General features: G+C 23.1%; 7 protein-coding genes across 7 annotated transcripts; 3 read left to right on the top strand and 4 right to left on the bottom strand.

The window, feature by feature from the left end:
* Nucleotides 1–134: 134 nt before the first annotated feature.
* Nucleotides 135–1,085, bottom strand: PCHAS_1140300 (conserved Plasmodium protein, unknown function; the record flags this gene model as incomplete). Its single annotated transcript, XM_737346.2, has 1 exon — nucleotides 135–1,085. One exon carries the CDS (start codon nucleotides 1,083–1,085, stop codon nucleotides 135–137), a length of 951 nt encoding a protein of 316 aa, XP_742439.2.
* A 611-nt stretch (nucleotides 1,086–1,696) lies between these two features.
* Nucleotides 1,697–3,213, top strand: PCHAS_1140200 (ferrochelatase, putative; the record flags this gene model as incomplete). Its single annotated transcript, XM_016798711.1, has 4 exons — nucleotides 1,697–1,847; nucleotides 2,017–2,103; nucleotides 2,218–2,323; nucleotides 2,508–3,213. The coding sequence occupies 4 exons, from the start codon at nucleotides 1,697–1,699 to the stop codon at nucleotides 3,211–3,213; spliced, it is 1,050 nt and encodes a 349-aa protein (XP_016654086.1).
* Nucleotides 3,214–4,063: 850 nt separating this feature from the next.
* PCHAS_1140100 (DNA-directed RNA polymerases I, II, and III subunit RPABC1, putative) lies at nucleotides 4,064–5,441 on the top strand (the record flags this gene model as incomplete). Its single annotated transcript, XM_016798710.1, has 7 exons — nucleotides 4,064–4,206; nucleotides 4,318–4,425; nucleotides 4,568–4,649; nucleotides 4,758–4,817; nucleotides 4,981–5,064; nucleotides 5,151–5,225; nucleotides 5,376–5,441. The coding sequence occupies 7 exons, from the start codon at nucleotides 4,064–4,066 to the stop codon at nucleotides 5,439–5,441; spliced, it is 618 nt and encodes a 205-aa protein (XP_016654085.1).
* A 298-nt stretch (nucleotides 5,442–5,739) lies between these two features.
* Nucleotides 5,740–8,244, bottom strand: PCHAS_1140000 (aldehyde reductase, putative; the record flags this gene model as incomplete). Its single annotated transcript, XM_734901.2, has 1 exon — nucleotides 5,740–8,244. The coding sequence occupies one exon, from the start codon at nucleotides 8,242–8,244 to the stop codon at nucleotides 5,740–5,742; it is 2,505 nt and encodes an 834-aa protein (XP_739994.2).
* A 781-nt stretch (nucleotides 8,245–9,025) lies between these two features.
* Nucleotides 9,026–10,543, bottom strand: PCHAS_1139900 (exosome complex component RRP45, putative; the record flags this gene model as incomplete). The annotated part of the gene is made up of 1 exon (XM_738661.2): nucleotides 9,026–10,543. One exon carries the CDS (start codon nucleotides 10,541–10,543, stop codon nucleotides 9,026–9,028), a length of 1,518 nt encoding a protein of 505 aa, XP_743754.2.
* Nucleotides 10,544–11,742: 1,199 nt separating this feature from the next.
* Nucleotides 11,743–20,586, bottom strand: PCHAS_1139800 (conserved Plasmodium protein, unknown function; the record flags this gene model as incomplete). Its single annotated transcript, XM_739375.2, has 1 exon — nucleotides 11,743–20,586. One exon carries the CDS (start codon nucleotides 20,584–20,586, stop codon nucleotides 11,743–11,745), a length of 8,844 nt encoding a protein of 2,947 aa, XP_744468.2.
* Nucleotides 20,587–22,445: 1,859 nt separating this feature from the next.
* On the top strand, nucleotides 22,446–25,889 carry PCHAS_1139700 (pre-mRNA-splicing factor ATP-dependent RNA helicase PRP16, putative; the record flags this gene model as incomplete). Its single annotated transcript, XM_016798709.1, has 1 exon — nucleotides 22,446–25,889. One exon carries the CDS (start codon nucleotides 22,446–22,448, stop codon nucleotides 25,887–25,889), a length of 3,444 nt encoding a protein of 1,147 aa, XP_016654084.1.
* Between the last annotated feature and the right edge of the window lie 1,679 nt (nucleotides 25,890–27,568).

Raw genomic sequence — 27,568 nt, 5'->3', positions numbered from 1 at the left:
AAGTGCATGAACATTTTGTTATGGCACTTATTTTGTTCCTAATTCATTTAAGCTTTAATTTTTTTTGCACACTTGTTTGTTTACATTTTTTAAAACATAAATAGTTAACAATAAAAATAAATAATTTTTAAATATTAAAAATCATCCAAATTTTGATTTTCATTATAAAGTCTATTATTTCTATTATAATTTGAAGGAGCATTAATATTTTTTAAGAATAAATTAAAATTCAAACTTGTTTGGTTACTCGATTTTGCATGGTCATTTTCTTCTTCAATGTCTTGTTTAATTAGCTGACGTTCTGCCATCTTTTTTTTATATGCATTAGTAACAAAAACTTTATCTTTTTCTGTATCTATTTTAAGTTTCTTTTGTATTAATATTTCTTTTTCCATCATTCTTCTTTTTGAACTATTAATCAAAGCGTCCATATATTTAGATTTATTATTACTATTGTTATTTTCCTTTTTTGCAAAAATTTCATCTATATTTAAATCATCATCATTTTTTTTATTTTTTTTTTTATCATAATTTTGTTCTTTCTTATAATCTTTATAAGAGCTTGTATTCGTTTTTTTAAAATCTGGTCCATATGTTTTTTTTTTAACATCACTATCAATTTCTTTAGATGGCACATATGTTTTTTTTTTAATATCACTATCAATTTCTTTAGATGGTCCATAGGTTTTATATTCATCCTTGTTACTACTGTAGTGATTTTTATTTTCATTATGATATTTTGTTAATTCCTCGCCTTTGTATCCTAAATATTGTATTCCCTTTTTTGGTTTTTCTCTGCTTTTTGTGTCCTTTTCATTTTTATCTTCCTGAACTGAAACATTTTCATACTCATAAATATATTCCTTTATTTCATTTTCAATTTCTTTTTTTTTTTTTTCAGCTATTTTTTTATTATGATTATTTTCAAAATCAAAACTTTCTTCATCACTTGAAGAATGGAAAACATCTTTTATTTTATTTCTTTCATTGTCTTGAAAATTATCGTCACCTTTTTGTTCTCGTTTGGACTCCTTTCTTTCGTTTTCGTCCGTTTTTTTTTTATTAAATGATAAACTTATTTTCATTTGGCTTGGTTTATATTTTTTATTTAAATTATATTCACTTTCAATCCCCCATATATACTTCTCTACTTTTGTTTCTCTTATTTGCCGACGTATTTATTTCGTATTATTCATAACAATCTGCTATTGTTTTCCCACATCTTTTGAGAAAAAGGTATATTTATTGAGGTATCTTCATCGAAAATATTTCCTCTCTTATTTCATCACGTTTTACTTTTCTATAATATTATTAATCTTTGTTAATTTTTATTTGTTTTGTATTTTTTTTTTTTTTTTTTTTTTTTTTTTTTCGTAGCATTATTTAAATTTTTTATTGTGGCTTTCCTAGCATATGAGCAACCGTTTTCAATTTTTTTTTTATCGCCTACCCCCCTATTTTTCCACTTGACATTATTTTAATTATTATTAATATGGGTACTTTATTTATTTGAATTTTTTATTATGTATATTTTTTATTTGTTTAGCTGTTTGTTTGTTTGCTAATTAGTATATTTGATATGTTATTCCACATATTTGTTTTGTCGTTTGTTTGTGTTATCTAAAAATCGTATATATTACACATATTTGTTGAGTTGTATCAGTATCTCTAGTTTGATATACTTTTATATTTAATAATGGATATAGATGATTTCTTAAAATGTAACAATTTAAGCATACAAAAAGATAAAATAAAAAATATTCGCCATAACAAAATTGGGATACTTATAACAAATTTAGGAAGTCCTGCTAAACCAACTTTTTGGTCTCTATATAAATATTTGTCGCGTAAAAATCTGCATGAGAAATAAATATAATACATGTCTCTTTCATATTTACCTTATTATTCATAAAAAAATAGTCTAACCATATATATATGCACACATAATATTAGTGTGTGACACTGCTAAATTTATATTTTTTTCTTTTTATTCTTAATTCCTTGTCCACCTTTCAGAATTTCTGAGAGATCCTCGAGTTATCAAAGCCAATCGTTTTATATGGCTGCCAATTCTGTACAGCTATGTCTTGCCATTCAGGAGCCGTAAGAAAGCAAACAAATAAGATAAAATATAAAGTACTATGTACCCATATCGAAGCAACACAAAAAATGGAATACTTACACATTCACATATGAACATTTCTTCGTTAAATGCAGGAAAATCGGCTCTAAAATATAAAAACATATGGACAGACAAAGGGTCACCATTATGTGTTAACACACACAATCAATATTTGGCTTTGAAAAAACGGCTATTTGAGAAGTAATCATTTATAAAAATTATAAGCGAACAATAAAATGTTTCGATACATTTCATATGCATTAATCTCATACGAGGACCCTAAAATAGGGGCATGAACATGCACAATATAGTTACATGAGTTCATAATTTAATTATTTTCCTTCTTATTTTCTTAACCCTTTTTTATGATAATACACTTGTTCAGATACAATGACAAGGTCGAAATAAGTTATGGGATGAGATACGGGGAGCAATCAATAAAAGAAGGTTTAAATATTTTAAAAATGGCAAACATAAATAAGCTATTAGTTATCCCACTATACCCCCAATCAGCAGAATGCACCGTTGCATCCACTTTGGATTGTATATCTGACCATTTAAAAGGGTGGCAAAATATTCCGGAATTAAGATTTTTATCTGGTTATTGCTTTAATGAAAAATATATAGATAGCATAAAAGAAAATATTGAAAAATTTTGGGAAAAAAATGGGAAAGGGAAAAAATTAATAATTTCTTATCATTCATTGCCAGTTAAATATGTACAAGATGGAGATTTATATCCGTTTTTTTGTATTGAAAGTACAAATATATTAATTAAAAAATTAAATCTTAAAAAAGAAGAGTATACATTAGTTTTTCAATCAAGAATAAAAGGACAAAGATGGATTCAACCTTGTATAGAAGATGTTTTAAAAAAATTGTCTACAGAAGGATGTGACATAGTTGATATAATTTGTCCATCCTTTTCATCAGACTGTTTAGAAACTTTAGATGACATCGAAATTACTTATAAACATATTTTTCAATCCTATGGAAATGGGCAATTGAGATATATTCATTGTTTAAATTATTCAAAATTAGGGATTGATATGATTATGAATATTATTGATAAAAATCTGATTGGCTGGTAAAAATCATTATAAAATTCTTTAACAAGAACAAATCAAAGCATCATAAAAAAATTAAATATTCTCAAATTAATATTAAGCATAACGAAATGGTCACAAAGAATATTTTTTAATATATATATTTTTTTTATTTTAATATTACAATTTTTTAAATAAATTATTTATTGGCATGTGGGCAAATGATTACAATTCAACTAACAAAATAAAGGCATACCTTTTATTTTGCTAAATTACAATAATATATGTTTATAGTTTACTATGCACATCCTATATGGCATATACATAATATAATGATATATATATGCATATTATACCTTTCCCAATTTATTATTGTTTTATTTTCCTTTTTTGTATATTTTATTATTTTTTTTTTATTTGATTTATTTTATATTTCTTCATTTAACTACTTTTTTTTGAAAAAAAATTAATAAAATATTTTTTTAACTACAGAATGTATAAAAATAAATACTAAAATAACAACCCCAAAAAATACAAAAAGCGATCAAAACGACAGAGGGGGTAGAACATATCATATATTTTTTTATAATAACATACAAACGTACTTAAATTCTTTGTATATATATAAATTAGCTTATATAAATGAATATATAAAAAAGGGAAAGAAAAAAGAATATACTTATATTGATTCAAGGAATATAATACTACATTATCACTATTACACAAGTTGAATTTTTTTTGTATTATTTACAAAATCTGATATAACCATTATAGTAAAATATTAATAAATGAATGAACCAAAACAATTGAAATATCTTAAAAAATACTAGATTGCTATATTTATATGACAAATTTTGTAATAGCTTAGCAAGCCAAACTAGTATATAAAAACAAAATGGAAGATCCAGTTACTCGGTTTTATAAATGCCGAAAAACATGTTGTGAAATGCTTGAAGATAGAGGATATATAATAACAGCCAGAGAAAAACTCGAAAATTTTGCTGCCTTTAAAGAATTATTTGAAGAAAATGAAAAATTGTAATATTATTATATCTATATTAACATTCCCTTATTTATTTTTTTTTATCAACAGTCTTACATAGTACAATATATTTATTCAAAATAAATATTATATTTTTTTTTCCATAGACGGTCAAGAATGACTATAATCACAAGTCACAAAAATGATGCAAGTAATAAAATAATTGTTTATTTTGTTGATGAAGTTAAAAAAACTGGAGTTAAACCTTTAAGAGAGTATAACAAAAAAATAAAAAATTAAAAAAAAAAAAAAAACGTGCACATCAATACGTGCATGTCCAAATACCATGTAAAATTAAAAATATGTATGAACACGAGCATATATATTTACGTTTTTTTTTTTTATGAAAAACTATAGATTAACTGAAAAAATGGATGAAAAATCAATACAAAGAGCAATTCTTGTAACACAAAATACTTTAACACCTTTTGCTAAAGATGTAAGAATTTATTATTTCCATCGTTTAGTATTTTATTTTTTTTCAATTATGAGAAATTATTTTATTAACTTTACTATTTAATTATATTTTGTCATTCCATTTATATAGGCAATCAAGGAAGCCGCCCCAAGACATATCATCGAAAATTTTTTGGACACCGAATTATTGGTAAATCAAATTAATAATAACCAGACGATTTAAATGATATCGTTAATCAATTAATATAATTTTGATATGAAAAATTGGAAACAAATTTTATGCATTTATATCATTGTTCTTGTTATGGCGTTCTCATTTTTTTCTCTCCATTTATCTCCCTTTCTAATACCAGGTTAACATAACAAAGCACGAACTAGTTCCAAAACATATTCCTCTAACAAGCGATGAAAAACGAAATTTGCTACAAAGATACAAGGTAATACAAATTTGCATGACATGTTAATAATAAAAATGTCGTTTATAGCAAAAAATTCTGACTGTTAATATATTTTATATTTTTAGATTAAAGAAAATAAACTTCCCAGAATTCAAGATGTTGATCCTGTTTGTCGATATTTCGGATTATCAAAGGGACAAGTACAAAAAAATAATAGAAAAAATACTACAATAATATGCATTTTTCTTTTTTCTGGATAATATGAAATATTTCCCATATTTAATGTATAAAATTTACATTTTTAATATTAACAATTATTTTTTTTACTTTTACACTTCTTTAAAAATTAGGTTGTCAAAATAATTAGGCCAAGTGAAACTGCAGGAAGATATGTCACATATAGACTCGTGGTTTAATGTGCATATGCTCTGAATATATGGATGTATATTAACTTTTTTACCCCCGATATTTTTTTATAACTTTTTAATTAATTCTTACTATCATTACAATTATGAAAATTTTTTATTTTTCTTTCTATTTTTTGTTACACTATTTTATCTTAAAATTATAAACTATTTTTAAAAAAATCATATATTTTTTTCGATATAAATCATAGTTTTATATAAAGCCTTTATTTTTTATAACTCGATGCTGGCTCATCCTAAGTGGGAAATTACTCCTTCTGTGCTGTAGTAGAAACTTATAAAGGTTGCCTTATTGGATAATTCGAACTGGGTCTCTAAATTTCCAGTGTAGTGCATTTATTTCTCGCTCTAGTTTGTCCGTAAAAAGAACATTTTGTGTTAATGAATATAAGTTTTCTCTTAACTGTAAAAAATCGGAAACACCAATAATAGTAGATGTAATAAAAGGTCTAGTATATACCCATTTTAATGCTGCAACTGTTAAATTTGGAAAATAATATTTTTGACTTAAATAATATAGTTCTCTTATTATATATGTTGCTATAGATCCTCTTAGCCTTTTCATATAAGATGGAAAATGTAACATTCTTCCTTTTGTTGTATAATCTGTATATTCAAGATATTTTCCTGTTAATATACCAGCACATAATGGAGAATATGCTAATAAAGAAATATTTGTATTTTGTGGTCTACATATTTCTGGAAATCCTTTTTCAAGATTGTTACGACATAATAAATTATATTCTAATTGTACAGATACAGGAGGAGATATATGTAAATGTTTACAAAGTTCATAAAATTTTAAAACCCCAAATGGTGTTTCATTACTTAATCCCCATTCTCTTATTTTTCCTTTTTTTTTTAGCTCATCTAATGCTTCTAATTGTTCAACAAATGGAACAAAATCATCATAATATTTTGTATAATCATATAATACATCACTATAATCACCTGATGATTGATTTGGATAATATCTATCAGGCCAATGCAACTGTAATAAATCTATATAATTTGTTTTAAGTCTTTTCAAACTATTATCTACACTAGATATTATATTTTCCTTACTTAATGTTATAGTATTATTATTTCTTTCCTCATCCAATTTTTTTTTTTCATATATTTTTAATTTTTCTAACTCTTCTTTATCATTTTTAAAATACAATTTTTCTTTTTTTTTTAGTTCTTCTAATTTATCAAGTGGTGTCATTTCTTTCTGTTCATATGGTTTATTTTTGTTTGATATAGATTGATAATTATCATTTTGTGGGTCCATGATTTTTTGAGAGTTTTCTGTATTTGTCTTGTATTTTTTTGCCCATGGAATTTTATCAGTCCTACCACATATTTTTGTTGCTATAACAAATTTGTGTCTATTTGCTTTACCCTTAGATTCAATCCAATTTCCTAATATTTTTTCTGATAATCCAAAATAATTTTCTTTAACAGGTAAAGGATATATTTCAGCAGTATCAAAAAAATTAACTTGAAATTCTTCATAAGCATAATTAAATAATTCATGTGCTAATTTTTCATCAACATAATTTCCAAAATTCATAGTCCCTAAACAAATTTCTGAAACAGCTATATTACTATTACCTAAATAATGATATCTCATATCTGGTTTATCCTTACCATTTTTTTTAATACAATATAATTGACTATATTTTTGAGGTTTTATTAAATTTCCATATGGATATTTTACATATCTCCAGGATTCTAATCCAATAGGTTCTTTGCTATAACCACGTGTTAACATATCACTTAACATAGGTTGTCTAAATATTTTATTATCTAATGTCTTTTTGGGTATAATTATTTCTTTACTATAAAATCTTTTATCTTCTTCCAATTCAGACTTATAGGATGGTATTTCATCACTAGTATTTCTAAACATTTTATAATAATTTCTTCTTTTATATTCCCAATAATAATTTCTTTCCTTATCATAATATGTCAATATATAATCATATGATGGATTATCAAAATCTGCTTTCACTAATTTTATATTTTTGTTTTCATCATAATCTAATGGTAGCATAATCCAATCTTCATCTTTGATACCTTGTTTTTTTATATCAAAACTGCTTTCAAAATTTTCTTTTGCTTTTTTTAACTCATCTTTATTCCATAAACTTTTTACCTTTTCATAATTTTCATTATCTACTAAATATATACCCTCTTCTAAATTATATATTTTATAATTTATCTCAACACCATTGATATTTATTTTTTTAGATTCCATTTCTTCAACATATTTATATGTCACATCGTCTTCTTTATTGATATTGTTATTATATAATGAAGTATGGTTTTCCCCACTCTCTTGATCCTTACCCATACTATATGTCAAGCTTTCCTTATCATTTGGTTCACTTGAAAATCCTTTTTTATTTACTATGTCATGAATATTTTCATTTTGTTCGTTAAAATTTGTTGTAAATAAAATTATTTTTGTAACTTTTTTTTCAACATTTTTGATCAACCTGTTGTGTGTTCCTTTTTTTATAAGGTACATCAAAATAGGTTTTCTTCTTAATATTTCTTGTATCTTTTTTTTCCCATTTATTTTACAATGTTCTTTTTTACTCATAAAGCTAGCCAAACCTGAGTTTTCTCTATGTTCATCATTTTTCATGCGCAGTCTAAACTCATTACCCCCACAAATAGCGCCTTTATATGTAGGAAATTTATTGTTTATCGAATTTAAATTAACATGTTTACACTTAATACTAATTGAAATAAAAACAATGAAAGAAATAAAAAAATATACCCATTTTAATCCATATTTCTTCATCAGTTTTAATCTTTTACTTAACTTTTTTTTTCATATATATATTATTTCAAAATGAATAATACTTTCTCCCAATATACATTATTCATCGTATTATGTTTGTTCTGCTATTATCACTGCTTATAAAATGGTGAATCATATGTATACGTATTTTTTCTATTGTTATTTTTCTCTCTATTTTTTTTATTTATTATACTATTCCTATACATGTAAAGGGACTTTATTTCTCCAAATTTGTGTGATATGGTTGAGAATAATTTTACATACTATTTCAAAGCATTATTTTATGGAAACATTTTTTTTATTCCAATATATATCTCTTTACTTTTTAAACCTTGTTTATTTTCATAGAAAAAAATATTTTTTATTAGTATTGCCATTTGTGAAAATGGGTCACTCTGTAAATAAAACAGGTGGATATATATATGAACGAATATGAACGAAGAAAAAAATAATAACCAAATTGTTAAAAAAAAATGTGTGCATGCCTATTATTAGTTATGCTTAAATCGCATTTTAAAAAAGGAATTATTTGTGGTTTTATCTTTTATTAATAGTTGCTTTTTTATTAACATAAAAAAAAATAAATTATAAAAAATGAAGCATATGATTGAAAAATTAAATAATACAAATACAATGAAACCATGTGATGATTATAGCACAAAAAAGCTAGCTACTCGCCATAAATGAATGTATAAAGTATGAATTGTGAAAAAGAACCATAAAATATATATTGTTATATACATTTTTGTTGCCCTTTCCAAATGAAAAATGCGGATAATTTTCATTTTTTTTTGGGGGTCTGCTTCTTTAATTTTTGGCTTATTGCAACAGAAAAGTCTATATCAGACGATTCGTCACTTTCATAATTTGATATTTTACTTTGTTCTTTAATTTTTATGTTTTTTTTATCATCCTCAAAATTTTTATTTAAGACTTTATTGTCCATTAAAATATTATGGGAATCTTTATTTTGCATACCTTGAGATATTGCACTTGAGAATTTTATTTCTTCACTATTTGCAGCCTTATTTGATTTCACCATTTTCATAGTATGTAGATTTAATTTATTATCTTCAAATTCTTGTCTCTTTATTTTTGTATTATTTATATTTTGATCATCATCATCATCTTCATTGGTATGGGGATTTAAATTGGTGTTATAATTTGGAATTCGATGAAAATAATTTTCATTCTTTATTATATTTTCTTCTTTTATTCTCCTCAATTCTTGATCGATAGCATATTGCTTATTATGTATCGAGTCATCACTCATAAATTTAGTTTCTTCATTAGTAAAATTGTCTGGATTCGAAAGCATGTACTGTTCATATTTTTTCACAATTTTATCAATGTTTAGATTATTGATTACTGTTTGATTAATTGTAACATCTAATGATTTTTCTACAATATCGTCCCCATCATATTTTATATGGACAGGATTACTAGAATATTTTATATGTAGATTTTTTTTTTTTAAATTATTTCTCAAATCATTATCCTCTTTTAATGCATCCTCCAATATTTTTAAAATAGATTTAACTCTTTTTTTGGCTAATTCAATACCGTGTAAAATTTTATCATAAGAAATTGGTAACCCACCAGGTTTTAATATACTTATTAGGTTACCATTTTTATTAATAGCAATAGATAATTTTGATGACATAAATTCTTCTTCATATGATGATGGGTCAATTAGACAAATTTCTTCAAAATTGAAATATGCAAAGGTTGTTAAAATTGGAGAATTATGTACAGATAAAGATGAATAATTAACTTCTTCTTCATCTATAATTACATTTCCTGCATTATCAATATTAACACTATTATTTCTAAAATGTACCAAAGCACTATATGCTGATAAATAACAGGAATCATATAAATTTCCATCATTTTCTATTACTGTAATATTAATTAATAAACACCATACTTTTTTATATGGTATTATACAAAGAGATTCAAAATTTAAAATATTACTAGCTTTAAATATTCTTTCAATTAAATTTTTTATTTCTAAACATTCATCTGTTATTTTTGATATATCATTAAATGCACTAAAACTTTCTATATCTAAATTTATTTTTATTATTCCTTCATTAGGTTTTTTATCATATGGCTTAACTATTTCACTTGTTATTTTACATACCACTTTTGTATTTCCAATAGACACTTCAACATTTCCATATTCCCCCAAAAAATATATCGATATATTTCGTGAGTCATCAAAATTCCGTCCATCCAATCGTAATTTATTTTTTAAATTACACCAAAAAAAGTTTGTATTATTTTTACAGGTCTTCATTTTATTTATTTTTATCACTTTGACATTGCGATTAAGCCCACCAATTACAATGGAGGGGGTGAATTATATATGCTCCTGCTCTTGATCTATATACATATATAATATTTTTATTTTTGCCTGAACATATAAGCAATTACTAATTATGCCTTCTCAAAATTGGTTCCTTATTATAAATGAGCCCTCATTAATTATGTATAATCTCAAGATATTTTTATTTTGTGTTTTTTATTTTTAATTTTTATTGTTATATATTATTTTGTTACATTGTAAGTGGTATGAAAAACATGAAAACTTTATTACCGTATATAAAAAAACATTGAAAAAGGAACAAAAATAGATATTAAATAAAATAAAAAAATATACGGATATTTAAAGAGATATAATTAATATTTTGTAGATTTTAATAAAAAAAAATAAAACAAAAATGGATACCCAACTCTCGTATATTTTGTGAAACCCCAATTTAATACACCGCCTTCTTGTAGTTAAAAATGGGAACGAACATGAGCAAGTAGATAAATAATTTAACTAAAATATTCTACCTACACCGAATTATACCAACATAAAATTTAATACATAAATTTTTATATATTAAAAAGGTATATAATAAATAAAAATGAAAAAATGGCATTTGTTCATACTTTTCCTGTGCCTTCTTTAACATTTGGGAGGAAAAGTAGCAAAAAATAGGCTATTATTATAAAGGGAAATAATTATAAAAATTTTTTTTAATTTATAATGATTGGAACACTTCACAATCGTATTGTAGAAAATGATGAAAATGATATAGGAACTATTTTTTTTAATTTTGCTTATATAGTCTTAAAGTTAACAAACAAACGTGTAAATATTTATAAAATAAAAAATGTTGCGCACAAATATTTATTTGTATGGATATATACATATACATACACATTTAAAAGAGACTTAAAAATCATTCGACAATTATATAAGTAATGAGAAAAAAAAATGATAATATTATGATTGAGCATATCCCCGCACCTTAGCCATCATAGCTGCTAATATTTTGCGAAGATTCAAATGAAATGCAAATTATATATACATACTTTTCTATTACAAAAAAAATATTGTATGTATATATGTTCCTCCACTAATGAGAACCCTCTTTTTAATAATTAAAATGTGGATGAGTGGGAAGAGGGATATGCATATATGCATATTTATATGATATATTTTGTCTACAACTTTTTTTCCTTTTTACTTCGCAATATCCGTTGAGGTATTTCAATTATTTTTTTTTCATCGTTTGGTTTTCCGGAGTTATTTTGTTCAGTTTCATCATTAATTGTAGGGAAGCAATGATTAATTATATCTAAAATGATAGAATTGATTGGTATATCCTTTTTGATAAATATTTTTGAATATGATACTAGTTGTAAGAAGTGAATAGTTTTATTGTATTGATAAAGTAAGTTAGGTAATTCTGTAAATGTATTTGATGATTGTAAATAAAAAATTCCACAAAAAAAATTATAAAATAAATTTTGAAATTTGTTTCCTGCAATATTATTAGTTTTATCATCTATCCATAAAGATAAAACTGCTCTATTGATAAATATGTCTATAATTAATTTAATTGAATTAAAAGGAAGATATTTAATATTAAGAAAAATTAAATTTAATATTTCAATTGATAAATAAAATTGAAAAATCGAATATTGTTTTGTGTTATAAATATAGGAATTCATTTGAAATTGTTTTGTACAATTGTTGCTATCATCTTTTGGGCCTCTTCTATTTTTTCTTTCCTTACTCATATTACTATCAATATTATAATTTATTTTTTTAATTCTAACTAATTTTATTTTTGAAAAAATAACATAAAAACAAGAATATATAATATAATCTAATAAATTATATTTTATATAATTTTGATCTTTTTCCATATCATTTTTAAAATCCCGATTTATCATTGTCTTATTATTTGTTTCCGATACTATAGGTTCCGATAAAAGTATAAATAAAAATTTATAAGAAAAATTATCATAAATATTATTAACAATTTTTAGATTTTTTTTAATATTTAATGATGATGTTATAATAAATTTATTCCTTTCTTTTAAAAGAAATATCTTTTCAATATTTCGATCCATTTTATTTTTATAAAAAACTTGACTTGGAAAATAATTATAACCCCCTAAATCATCAAATTTATTTTTATTTAATATATTTTTAATATTTTGGCTTAATTTATTTGAGTTACTTAAATTGACATTCTTACATTTATCTTCATCAATTATATTAATTAAATATTTTACTATAACCTTTTTCATTTCATCTGATTCATTTTTATTTTCACCATATTTATTATCGTCACCTTTTATTCCAGATTTTGAATTATTATTATATGTACCTCGGCTTGTTTGTCTTACTTTGGGTTCTTTAATTTTGCTGTTTTTTTTTGTTCTACTAAATTTACAGCTTCTTAATGTTAATATGAATTCTTGTTTTATTTTCACCCTTAATAAGAGACAAATTAAAGTATATATAAATGATAAAATATAACATGACAATTTTTTATTTTCTCGTCTTTTTATATCTAATAATTTATTTATTCCTATAATTAATATATTTTTCATAATAATATAATTATCTTCATATAGTGTTAAATAATAAGAGTAAAACGAGCACATAAAATTTATATATAAATTTATTAAATTTAATAATAATTCATCGGTTATTTTTTTTTTCTCGCTTTTTGTTGATGGGAAATAAAAATATTGTTCAATTTTTAGTGACTTACTATCTTTATTTCCGTTTAATCTGTTTATTATTTTGTTTTCATTATCACCAACACATTTTTTTACACTTTCATTCGCTAAGCTTGTATCATTTCTTGAAGCATCACAAGGGTTATCCTTTTCTACATTATTATTATCGAAAGTATTGTCTTCATTTTCTGTGTTACAACATTTATTGTCATCTTTCTTTGTATTTTTACTCTCCCCCTTCTTTTTAATACTATTATTGTTTTCATCATTATTGATAGTAGGCGATGTAGTAAGATTCGTAGCAGATATGCTGCCGTTTTTCACTTCGCCCTCATTTTGTGGATTATTATTATTTCCTTTTTTAATAGCAAAATTTTCAGACCCTTGATTTAAGCTAGATTTATTTTGTTTGGATTCCGTTTTTTTTGTTTGCTTTTGTATATTATAAGTGCCCATAAAGGATTTATTATTATTGTATATCTTTTTGTTGTTCGAATAAATTCTATTTAATATATTAACATAGGCTGAACAAATGATAATAAAATTTTGGATGATAATCTGGTTAAAATGTTTTTTAGAAGCTTTTTTAAATAAGTAACAAAAAGAAATAAAAAAAAATGGTGTATCTGAATTTTTTGTAATTGGTACATATAATAATGAATTTATAATTAATTTTATCATACTATAAATATATATTTTTTTACTTTTTATTTTACTTAAATAATAAAATAAATATTTTAAAATTTTTTCTATCCCTTTTTCAATATTATACATTTTACAAAATTCAATTAATTCTTTCATTTTTTTAAAATTATCAATATATATATCGGTTTTTTTTAAATTATCACTTTTTCCAAAAATAAAAATACTTGATAAAAAAAGTTCGATACTTTCATAAAAACTATTCTCCAACTTATAATCCTTAGTAATATTAGAGTTAGGACTCAAATTTATATTTGTATTAACATGTGTAGTGTTGGTATTTCGTTTGTCTATGATTAATTTTTCTTCAACATTTCCAATAGTGTAAAGACTTGAATATTTATTTTTATTATTTGTACTACCTCTTGATTTATCTTCCTCTTTAACCTTTACACTATCTATTTTTTTTACTAATGCAGACATATTATTTCCTTGTTGAGAATCTTCGCATGTATTATTAATTTGATCATTTTCTATACCCTCTTTATTATTATCATTGAGTTCGTTAGAAATTTCATTATTAATTATATCACCATTATTTTCTGTGTTTGTTTTTTTATTATTATTTCTTTTCCTTCCACCTGCTTTTGCACCCCCTCTAGCTGCACTTATTTTTTTTGCATTTTTTTTACGTTCATTTTCTTCTTCAACTAAAATACTAAAATTTTTTTCTTTTGAATTAACACCACTTTTTCTTCCATATCTACTTCGTCTTGTTTCTTCTTCTGTATTATCTGTTAATGTCATTTTTGCATCTTCCCCTTCATTTGTCATGTTATCATTAATATTGCCGTCTTTACAATTGTTGGGATCCCCTTCTGCATTTTCTACATTTTCTACATTTTCTACATTTTCTACATTGTTAGTTGGGGTAGTACCATCTTGCTGTTCTTGTTCTTTAGCATCTTCCTGTTTGCTATTTTTTCTTTTTTTGATCTCTCGATTTGTTTGCCCAGTATTGTTATCACAAATAGTGTTTGCTTCATCAGTATCATTTTTTGCCTTTTCATCGTTACACATTTCGGTTGTTTCATGAGTCTGTTCGTCCTTTAAATTTTCTACTTTAATTTCATCTTTAACAATTTTTTTTCCTATATTTGTATTTCCCGATTTAGTACTTCGTCGTCTTCTTTTCTTTTTTTCATTTTCTCCTGTTTCAACTTGTTCATTATCATTCCCTTTATTCACCTTCATCGATATAGAATTCATAATAGGGTCTCTTTCCCCATTCTGCTCATCCTCTTGATTTTTGTTTTCTTGATCATTTTGGTTATTAGGTCTCTTTGTGGGGTATTCAATATATTCCTGATTTGTTAAATCTCTTTTAGAAATATGCTCGAATATTTTTTTTTTTTTATATTTTATTTTTGAATAAAAGTGGGTAATTCTACTATGTATTGTGTCGTTGAATTTTTTTTTATAAGAAAAAAATTTTATTAATTTTAAGATCTGACATTTTGTGTGCATATCAATAAGTTCATTATCTAAAAATTGTACTAACTTAAAAAAAAAATATTCAAATGGAGTTAAACAATATCCATATATTTTATTTAGTGCTAGTACAACTTTTAATATTTTTATAAAAACAAAATAAAATTTTTGCAATTCTATAATAACAAGTTTTTTAAAATTTTTTACATTTGTTAGTTCTTTTCCTTTTATTTTTTTTTTCAATATTGTTTCAATATTTATATTAATTAAATTATCTTCCATTAGTGAAATAACCATTAATGAATTTTTTAGTAATGATAAAAATTCAAGTAGAAATTCTTCAGAAAATCTGGGCTCGTTTTGGAGGTTTATATTTTTATAATTCATTTTTGTATCTTCCATAAAAGAACCTATTGAGCTATCAATCTCACTTGTATATTCATCCATGTCGTTAAGGAAATAAAGACAAAATGCAAATCGATTCACATATATATTAAGAAAGCAAAAAATTGAATTTAAAACATAATAAATAAAATTATTATCATAACAATTTAATTTTTTTAATTCTAAAAAATAAAAAATATTTATAAAATAAACATTTTTAAATATTTCTTCTTTTAGATCTATATTTTTATCATTTGTTATTTTGTTTACTAATATACTATTATATAAAAAGTCACCTATTTTTATATTATTTACATTTAAGCATTCTATTTTATGAGCTTCCTTTTTTTTTTTTGAATGTGTATTCTCTTGCATTTCAACAAAACTTTTAAGCTTATCTGAATTTTCAATTTCATCTTTCTTTTCATTTTCATATATTATATTATTTTCTTCGATCACTTTATTTGAATTTTCCTCATCTACATTTATATTATTTTTACTAACTCTCCGTTTTCTTTCCCCTTTCTCTTTAGTACTATTAGATTGATCTGTCTGGGTTCCACTTTTTTTTTTCTGATTTTTTTCTTTTAAAACTAAATTTTCTAATATAACTTGAAGCTCTTCTAAAGATACGTTCATAATGTTTTTACAAATTTTGAAGTTAAGAGTAACATTTTTTAGATTTCTAAATAACATAATATATGAAAATAAATAGTGATCCTTTGAATTTTTTATAAACATAGAATATATATGTTTTAATTGTTCTTCATCTAAATTTAGCTTAGTATTTAATTCTGATTCTTTATTTTTATAAAATGGTTCAATACAAAATAGGTTTGGACAAATTATTTTATCATAGAAGTCTTTTAAAAATCTTTTTGATAATAACTTTGAACAGATATATAACAAATTTAAACATAAATTTCGAAATTTTATATAAATAAATATATTTGTATCTTGCTCTTTTAAGGTGTTAAATATACATAAAAAAAAATTTTGATAAATATTTTTAGCTATATATATTTTCAATAATTTTTCTTCATAATTTAATTTTTTATTTTTTAAAAATTCTATTAATAATATTGTTTTCATATAAAATATTTTCAAACTTGTATATCTTATTACTGGACCTTTACTAATACAACATTCCAATAAAAAATTTATAATATTATTTAAAAGAAAATTTTTGCCATCACACATTTCTATAAAATCTTTTTCATTTTCTAGATAACTCAAATTGCTACTATCATTTCGGGAAGTATTATTATAAATACCTCTTTGCATAGAATTGCTTATTTCATTTTGATACATATTCATTTCATTTTTCGGTGTATTTAAATTCATTTGTTTTCCTTTTATCATTGGTGGTACTATCATAGTACTGTTGCTTCGTCGAGCATTTTCATTTCCAATAATATTAGCTCCCATATTGTTATATGCAATATCTACTGCATTTATATTTTCATCATATTGTGCTGCATTCATTTTAAAATAATTTTTTTTCCGAATTTTATTAGCATGCATTTCGAATAGTATATACCAAATGTTTTTCCTTTTATTATTATTCTTAAACAAATTTAATATAAAATTTAACAGAAAATAACAATTATAACTATTTAAAGTAGAATTATTATCTCCATATCTTCGTATTTTAATAAATTTATCAATTTTACTTATTATAAATATGTATATTTTATATTTATTTGATTCGTTGCAAAATTCTAAACTTTTTAACATGCACAAAAACATTTTATTTACAATCAAAATGTTTGTCTCGTTAAAGTTATTTTCTACACATTTCAAAAGGGTGTCTAAAATTTCAAGCATATTATTATTATTATCATAATTGCTACTTACTATATTATGAATGTTATCATAATAGTTTGAACTAAAACTATTATATACATTTCGATATGCATTATTGGTGTTACTTGTTGCACCATATATATCATTTAATAAATCAACTATCGTTTCATATTTTGATTTTTTTTTCAAACTATTTTGCATATAATTAAAATTTAAAATATTATCATCACCATGCCACATTATGTCATAATCTTCCTTATGAGAATTTATAGAATTAGAATTTGGTATATCTATATTTTGATTAATAGTGGGACTATAATTATTATTATTATGTCCTTGAAATGCATTTTTTATATTATTTAAAAAATAAGATCCTGGTCTCGAAGCATTCAAGTTTGATGTAGATCTGCGTGAATATTCATTTCCCCGATTGATATTGTTCATATTTGTATCTCTTCCAAATATACCATTACTAAAACTTCTAGAATTATTATGATGAATATTTGTATTCCCATCTTTGTTCATATTTAGTATATCAACACTTTGACGCCCATATATATTTCTATTAAATCCTGGAGAATTTTTTTCTACATTATTATATTCATTTATATTATAATTAGAATCCTCATAAGGCCCCTTAGAATTTATATATAAATTATCTCGATTATTATTATATAAAATATTTTCATTTGGTATTCCGTTATAGTTAGATGACTTATTGCTGTTCCCATAATCGAAGTAGTCGCCATTTCGCTCATTCAAATTTATATAATTATAATCATTTGACATCCTAGAATTACTATTATTTATGTTAAGGCTATTATTTTTGGGTACACTTTGACTTTCAAGTATTAAATTATTTTCATCGTTTAGTATAAAATTATTTTTTCCAAAAATTGGGCTAACACTATTTTGTCTTCTATTAAAGTCTTTTTTAATATCCCCTATATTATAAGTAGGATTAAAACTTTTTACAAACATATTATTATCATCTGAATTTAGAGCAATATCACTACTAGCACTATTTATACCTTTAAGATTGTGACTAAAATATTCTCGTTGTTCTATATTCTCTTCTGCTATTTCTCTTTTTTTACTAAGTGTTAAATAATGTGAATCACCAATGGAGTTAGATAAATTTGTATTCGTATTATCTAAACTAGAAATGGAGGGACTATTATTGTTATTTTCCTGTTTTCTACGATCTACCATATTCTGTGTTTGATTTTTTTTATCTATATCATTATTATAATTATAGGAATTATTGCTATTATTCTTATCTGTCATATTATTTTTTGAATATTTTTTAGCTTGCTTATTTAAAAATAAGATAAGCAAAAATATTAATCTTAAAAAATAAATAATAGATCCATCTAAATTATTTCGTATTTTAATTATCATATTTTTCATTTGATTAATTATTATTTCAATATTGTGTAAAAGGAATTCTTTATATTGAATTTTATTATCATCGTAAAAAATAAATTTTTTTTTCTTTTTTATATTAAATAAATTAATATAAACATTTAAAATTATATTAACAAACATAACATTTTCATTATTAATATCGATTTTTTTATGAATATCTTTATTTTTATTCATATTAACTATTTTATCATTTTCCTTCAATTCTTCTACTGGTACTGTTCCATTATTTAAATTGAATAGCGTTGTTAGATTATTAATATTTTTTTTATCAAGTTTTATTAATGTATCACAATTTTTCAAACTATTTATATCGCTATTTTCTTCATTATTTTTAACTTTATTTATATTTCTTTGTTTTTTTTTTGCAGGTAGTATATTATTACATCCTTGTATAATTGATGTTGCTTCAGAACAAATTGGGCTAGCTTTATCGCTAGTTGGGGCTTCTATTTGCTCCTTTTGCAGATCATTATCATCTATGGGAGTAGTATTGTTTATTTTATTTTCCTCATCATTTTCATTGTTTAAGTTTGAATTTATATTGTTAGAATTATTTTCAATATTTTGTTTGTCTTTTCTTTTTTTTTTACGTTTTTTTTTTTTCTCTTTTTCATCATTTGGTATTTTATTGGTATCACCAGATTCTTCCACATTTTGATTCACCTCATTTGTGCCACTTTCATTTTTTAAATCATCTTTTTTTTCTTTTTTTCGTTTTTTCTTTCTTTCTCCAGTATGTTCTTTTTCAGTGGAAAGATTTAAATCATGTGTAGCTTCGTTTTTTTTATTGTCATCAAATTCACATTTATCGTTATCAGCAATTTTGCTATTATTACTTTCAAAATCGATGTACCGATTTTCAGTGTAAAGCTCAGAATAACCAGACGAAGAAGATGAAGATATATCACTTTCTTCGTTATTTAAAAAAATAGAATTTTCATTAATAATATCAAAATTTTTGGAAAAATAATTCCAAAATATTCTATAAATAAGCTCTGAAAACTTTTCATTAGGGCTATTAAAAGAATAATATTTTGATATTAATATACAAATATATGACAAAGAATTTATTAAATTATTATGTAAATTCGAAGAAATATTTGAAGAATAATATAAAATTTTTATAAATACTAATATATATTTTTTATATACTCTTTCACATATTTTTTTAAAATTATCATCTGACTCTTTTTTACTTTCCAACAATTTAAAATCATCTCTACTTAAATAAAATGATTGATCTTCTTCATTCTTCTCTTGTAATATTTCATTATAAATGATTGGTATTAATTCAGTGTGGCATATTTGTTTTATAATATTTGTTATAAGTAAGTATTTATTTTTAAATATTTTACATTTATAATTATCACACTTCTTAATTATTTCAATTAATTTTGTCTCGCATTCATCAAGAGAATTATATTGATATATAAAGTTCTCTATACATGTATTTAACTCATCATATCCTAATCCATTACTTAAAAATGATTCATATTTACTTACAATTGTGTCTATACTTATAAAACAATTTCCCTCCTCTCCTGTCCATGCATTTTCCATGTCTTAGTTCTACACCAAAAAAATAATAATAAAAAAAAAGCACCTTATTTATCAAATAAATTATATATTCAATAATAATGTGCTTTATGTATGTATTAATAAAACATGAAAAAAGTATATGCTCATGGCATTCTTTTTTATAAAAAAACAAAATAAAATTTCACTAAGCCATATATATGACTATAAATATACTCATATTTATTTTGCTATCATTATGTTAAATCATATATAAATATATTTTTTATAATAAATTGTATCCTTTAAAAATAATACGAAAAATAAAATTTAATATTCAAACATATGTAACCAAATTTATGCAACATGCATATAGGAAGAGTATATTACATTCACAATAAAAGAATACTTTACATATTCTATCTTAATTATAGAAAAAATAATACAGAACAAAATCAGTATTGCTTTGCTTATATAAAGATTTTCTATATTTTTATAGGAAATAAAATGAATATAAAAAAAAATGGAAATTATATGTACCAAATATTCCCACAAAAATAACATTTAAAACTGTGATTAAAAAAAAACATAAATTACATATAAAGAAATATATATATATAGTAGCGCTTATGCGACAATATATCATGGTATTATAAAGAATTCATCTATTTAAATAATAAAAATATTGTATATAAACATAAATAATAATAAAGTTCGAAAAAACGAAAAAAATTGTATAATAATTGTAAAAATATAAATAAAAATACGAATAGCCGAGTGGATATATAAATATAAATTGCATATATATGCATTGCCTATTCTATAGCATTGAACATATGATATGTTTAAAAAAAAAATCATAAAAAAATATAATAATTATTTATATTTCTTAAATTTTTTAAATAAATACAACCATTTAATAAAAATGCAAATTCTTTTTAGCGTAAAAAACACAGTTTAACGATATGAACCAATAAGTGGGAAACTCGTTTGCATGGGGATTTTTTTTTGTATACATTTTATATTATGATATCTTTATCATGAAAAAAAAAACGTATAAATATTTTTGTATTTAAAAAATATTTTTAATATATCTAATTATGTATAGTCCTGCTAATTCGAGGTTATATTTTCCATGGAAATAGATTATACATAAATAAAAATAATACAAATCGTGTGATCATAAATAATACTATTTTTATTTTTGAATACTATATAATCTCGAATAGTGTTTCTCCTAATTTCCCATACTTGGTCGTCCAATTATTGCATTTCATCAAAATATTTACTATCATATTTTATTAATATATATATATGGTACTTATTGCCCATATATAGGCAAGTATTTATTGTTAAAAGCTTATAGACATAAAAAAATATAATATGAAACTTAAAATAATACAAAATTATATATAACTGTTAAAAGGGAATAAATAAAAGAAGGCAATCATTACTATAGGTAAATAAAAAAAATCGAAAAAAAAGTTAAATATAAGTATGCATATACACAGCTTGGAGAATATTTTTACATGCTTGACTGCTTGTGAATTTATCCACAATAGTTTTGTTGATATTTATAAAAACATGAATATTATAATTGTATATATTCCACTTTTATCGATTCCGCTTTTGTTAAAAAAATAATAACAATAAATAAAGCTTTTTATAAGTGGAAAAAAAAGTATACATTGCAAAGAATAAAATGCCTATGTGTATAAAACTGAACTCGAGAAATTCATTTGTTTATTTTTAATTTCCTTGTTCATTATTAACTTTGCAAACAATAAGCAAAAAAAAATAAATAATTTTGTATATAAAAATAATACTATAAATCACTACTTGTTTATGCTTGACACATTTTACAGACACCATATTTTTTTTTGTCTTTTTTGTTTACGCCCTGAATGATTGCAAACAATAATTTCTATGGCGAATCTTCGTCCGAAGAAGAAAAAATTGTTGAGAAGAAAATCAGAGAGCCTGGAAATGATAACTTAACGTTTAAAAAGAGGAACATCAAAAAGATCAACAAAAAAGGTAACAATGATAGTAGTGGAAAAAATATATTTAAAGATATCGAGTTTGAAAGCAAACAAAAAAACTTATTTATAAAAAAAAGAAACTTCCAAAATATAAGCAATGAAAGAAAAGATACTCCTAAAAAGTTCAGTAACAAAAATAATGATCAAAATGGAAATAAAAAATATGATAAAAGAAGAATAGAAAATTCAGATAAAAGTGATTTTAGTAATTATTCATCTGATTATAACAAAAATAATAGTCAAAGTGATTCTGATTATAATTTAAAACATAAAAATGCAAAAGGATCCAGTGATGATAGTGATAGTTCAAAAAATGGCAACAGACGAAAATATTATGAAGATAACACAGTCAATATGAAAAAGCCATATACAAAAAAAAATAAGGATTTAAAAAAAGAAGAAAGAGAATATTATAGAAATAATAATGATAGAATTTTAGATGAAATATGGTATACTAAAGAAGATGATTTTGTTGATTCGTTTTACAATGTTGATGTTGAAAATACATATCATAAAGAGAAAAAAATGCAAAATAATTTTAAAAATATATTAAATAGTCAAAGGGAAAAGGTTAATCAAAAAAATGTAGATAATAATTTATGGGAATTAAACAAATTAAAACAAGGGGGTGTTAATTCAACATATAACAAGTTGCAACTCGAACGGATCAATGAAGCTAATAATACTAATGAGGTTAAAAAAATTGTTTTAATTAGGCAAGTAACACCATTTTTTATTGACAAAATGAAAAACTTAAATACAAAGACTAATACTGATATGCGCAAAAATGATTCAGGCATAAAAGCAATAGATAATTTTAATAGTCATGCATTTGATAAGAAAAATAATTCCACGTCTTACTTTAATGTTGTTAAAGACGAAACATGTGATTTTGTAAAATCAGCAAAAAAAGGCAGCGAATTTTTAAAATATTTTAAAACGGAAAGTGAGAAATCAAAAGGACGAGATAGATATTGGGAAATTGAAAGAAGCAAATTAGGAGAACTATTAAAAATGCATAGAGATAAAAATAGCAAGGAAACAGATTCAAATACAGATCAATATAATATGAACATGAGATTAGATAAAGTAGATGCAGAAGATGAAGAAAATAGACATAAAGAAGATGTTTTTGATTATAAAAAAGATAAAATGTATAGTATTAATTTTGATATAAAAAATAATAAAAAAAATACATTAAAAGATAAAGAAGATTTATTAAAATTGAAAGAATCATTACCTATTTATAAATCGAAAAAAGAATTATTAGATGCAGTATATAATAACAATATTATAATAATTGTTGGAGAAACAGGTTCAGGAAAAACAACACAAATTGTTCAATATCTATATGAAGAAGGATATCATAAAAATGGAATTATTTGTTGTACACAACCAAGAAGAGTTGCAGCAGTTTCCGTTGCTTATCGTGTATCATATGAAATGAATGTAGAAATTGGTTCTTTAGTTGGGTATACAATTCGATTTGAAGATAACACAAGTAAACAAACAAAAATAAGATATGTTACAGATGGTATATTATTAAGGGAAACTTTAAATGATCAAGATTTAGATAAATATAGTGTTATTATTATGGATGAGGCACATGAAAGATCTATCAATACAGATGTTTTGTTAGGTATATTAAAAAATATATGTTTAAAAAGAAATGATTTAAAATTATTAGTTACATCTGCAACTATAGATTCAAAAAAATTTTCAGAATTTTTTGGAAATGCACCAATTTATAATATTCAAGGAAGAACATTCAAAGTACATTTAGAATATTTGAGAACTCCCTGTAATGATTATATTGAATGTGCTGTTCAAAAAGCAATTGAAATACATTTTTCTGATAATAGTTATGATCAAAATTTTGGAGATATCTTAATTTTTATGACAGGTCAAGACGACATTAATGCGACCTGCTACCTTTTAAGTGAGCGATTCTATGAAGTATATGAATCATACAAAGAATCGAATAGTAATAAGAAAGAAACAATAAATAAAATAAAAAGTATAATTAATAGCAAAAAGGATAACAATATTAATGACGGCAAAAACACAAGTAATAACAATGGACAATTAGATTTGGAAAAGTCTGAATCTAATAAAGATCAAGATGCAGATGATAAAATTGATATGTCTAGCCATATATCCCCATTTTATATTTTCCCTATATATTCACAATTATCTAGTGAACAGCAAAGTAAAATATTTCAAAAATATGATCTCAGAAAAATAATAGTTTCTACTAATATAGCGGAAACATCATTAACATTAGATGGTATAAAATATGTAATAGATACAGGATATTGTAAACTTAAAGTTTATAATCAAAAAATCGGAATGGATGTTTTACAAATAACTCCAATTTCTCAAGCAAATGCTAATCAAAGATCAGGAAGAGCAGGAAGAACAGGTGCTGGAATTTGTTATCGTTTATATACAGAAAATACATTTTTATGTGATTTATTTCCAAATAATATTCCAGAAATACAAAGAAGTAATTTATCAAATGTAGTATTATTATTAAAATCATTAAATGTTGAAAATATATTTGATTTTGATTTCATTGATGCACCAAGTAAAGAAAGTATTATAAATTCTTTACATGAATTATGGGTATTAGGTGCTATAAATAATGAAGGCAATTTAACTGAAACGGGGCAAAAAATGATACTTTTCCCTTTAGACCCTCCTTTATCAAAAATTATTATATATAGTGAAAAATTTGCATGTACTAAAGAAATATTAATTATAGTTAGTATGCTTTCTTCACCATCTATTTTTATAGAAACAAAAGAAAATACTGAAACAGTTGAATCAAAAAAAGAAAAATTTGCAGTACCAGAAAGTGATCATTTAACATTATTAAATATTTATCTACAGTGGAAGGTTCATGATTATTCTTATACCTGGTGCAATAAAAATTTTATTCAATATAAATCTTTAAATAAAGCAAAAGAAGTATATTCTCAATTAAGTGATATTATTAAATCTTTACGTATTAAAAATGTATCATGTAATAATAAATGGGACTTAGTAAGAAAAACTATTTGTTCTGGATATTTTCATAATGCTGCTAAGTTAAAATCCTTTTCAGAGTATATAAACTTAACAACTAATGTAGCTTGTCATGTCCATCCAAATTCTTCTTTATATAATATTGGCTATACACCTGACTATGTCATATATCAAGAAATTGTTTTTACTACAAAGGAATACATGCGAAATGTCACTACAGTAGATCCTGAGTGGCTTTGTGAATTGGGCCCCCTATTTTTTTACATGAAAAATGGGTAACATGTGCTGACATGTTTTTCGATCATTTTTCAAAAAATACCACCAATTTTAGCAACGGTTATGTATTTTTCTCCTAACTGGTAGACATGAAATAATACATGCAGCTATTTTTTTATACCATATTAAATATTCCTTGTTAATATTATTTTTTTATTACTTTTTTTAATGTTTTTGGAGGTTACAAACAGTAAATAACACTATTTATATATCCACATGCACACTATGTATTATGTGCATGCATGGGTATGCTAATTTGTTTTTAATTTTATTGTTATTGCCACATTTATTTTTTCATATCATTGACCCGTTTATTTGTTTTTCACCTTTTTGTTTTTTTTTATTTCCGCTTAATCCATATTTAAAGACTTTTAAAAGACGGGCATTTGATTTAATTTTTAATTTTTGCCTTATAAAAATGATAAACATCCAGAAAAAAGAATAATAGATATATAGTAAGACATATATCTTACTAAAGCATCCTTTTTTCACATGCTTAAACTATGTAACTAGCCTAAGCATAAGTTTATGTACTATCTTTAATGTATCAATAGAAATATTTAAAAAAAAAAGTTCCTTTTTCAAAGTTTTCCACGGTTATAAATCGAAAAATTATAAAGAAGGGGAAAAGACGGGGTTTCTCATTATGCAAAATTTCAAAAATGATTTATATGTGCCATTATAAAAATTTTATTTATGTATACAACATATATACATAATTTTTGTTTTATGGCAACAAGCATAGGAATACAAATAGATTAAATTTTATTCCCATGCAATAAGAACCTGATATATCTGATGAAAATTTTCCCTTTTTTTTTTAATCTTAAATACTTGTAAAATTAAGGAATATTTGAATAGTATTATTATTTTCACAAATAAATATATTTAAGGAAAATTATAATTTTATGTTTTTCTTAAAAATGAAAAAGATTTTTATTAGTTAAAATAAAATAAATTAATACTTCCATATTAACGCACCTGAAATTAAATTTGTTTCAAAACATGAAAGGAAAATATCCATATAATAGCATTTTCCTTCTCTTTGACTCGTTAAGAAATTAAAAAAAAAAAAAATAGTAGGGAAAATTCTGCGCAATTTTTAAAAATCTACGCATGCCTATTTATTTGTAAGTATATATGTATTAATATAATTATAGTTATATATTTTTTAATTTGTATTTATATTTTTTTAATGTTTTTTAATTTTGCGTTTTTGGCCATAAATCAGCTGAGATATATCCATCCGCAATTACGCATTAATATTTAAGGACAATGATTGTTTTTAAATGAATTAAAAAATTATGAAACATATTTTTATATATTCTTATAAATATTGTATATGAATAAAGTTTTGATTATATATTATACTTTGGGGAAATGAAATGCCAAAAGGAACAAATGTTTACGAACATACATATATATAATTGGATGCATCAAAACATTGCATAAACTAGAGATAAAAATTAGTAGATCTCAAATATTATGTTATTAAGCAAAGTGTTGAGTTAATGTGGATACAAGACGATTACAATATTATGAAACAGTTTGTTCGTATTTTGTTATTTCGTATCCCTTTTTTTCCATATTATTATATTTATATTTTGTAATATATCGATTTCCTTTTGTGATTATATATATTTTTATATTTTTGCAACTCTTATTTATAAAATTGGATCAAA

The sequence above is a fragment of the Plasmodium chabaudi genome, assembly GCF_900002335.3.
Source record: "Plasmodium chabaudi chabaudi strain AS genome assembly, chromosome: 11".
Taxonomy (NCBI): Eukaryota; Apicomplexa; class Aconoidasida; order Haemosporida; family Plasmodiidae; genus Plasmodium; species Plasmodium chabaudi.
The sequence above is the reverse complement of the archived record's forward strand: the minus strand, read 5'-3'. Positions and strand labels throughout refer to the sequence as shown.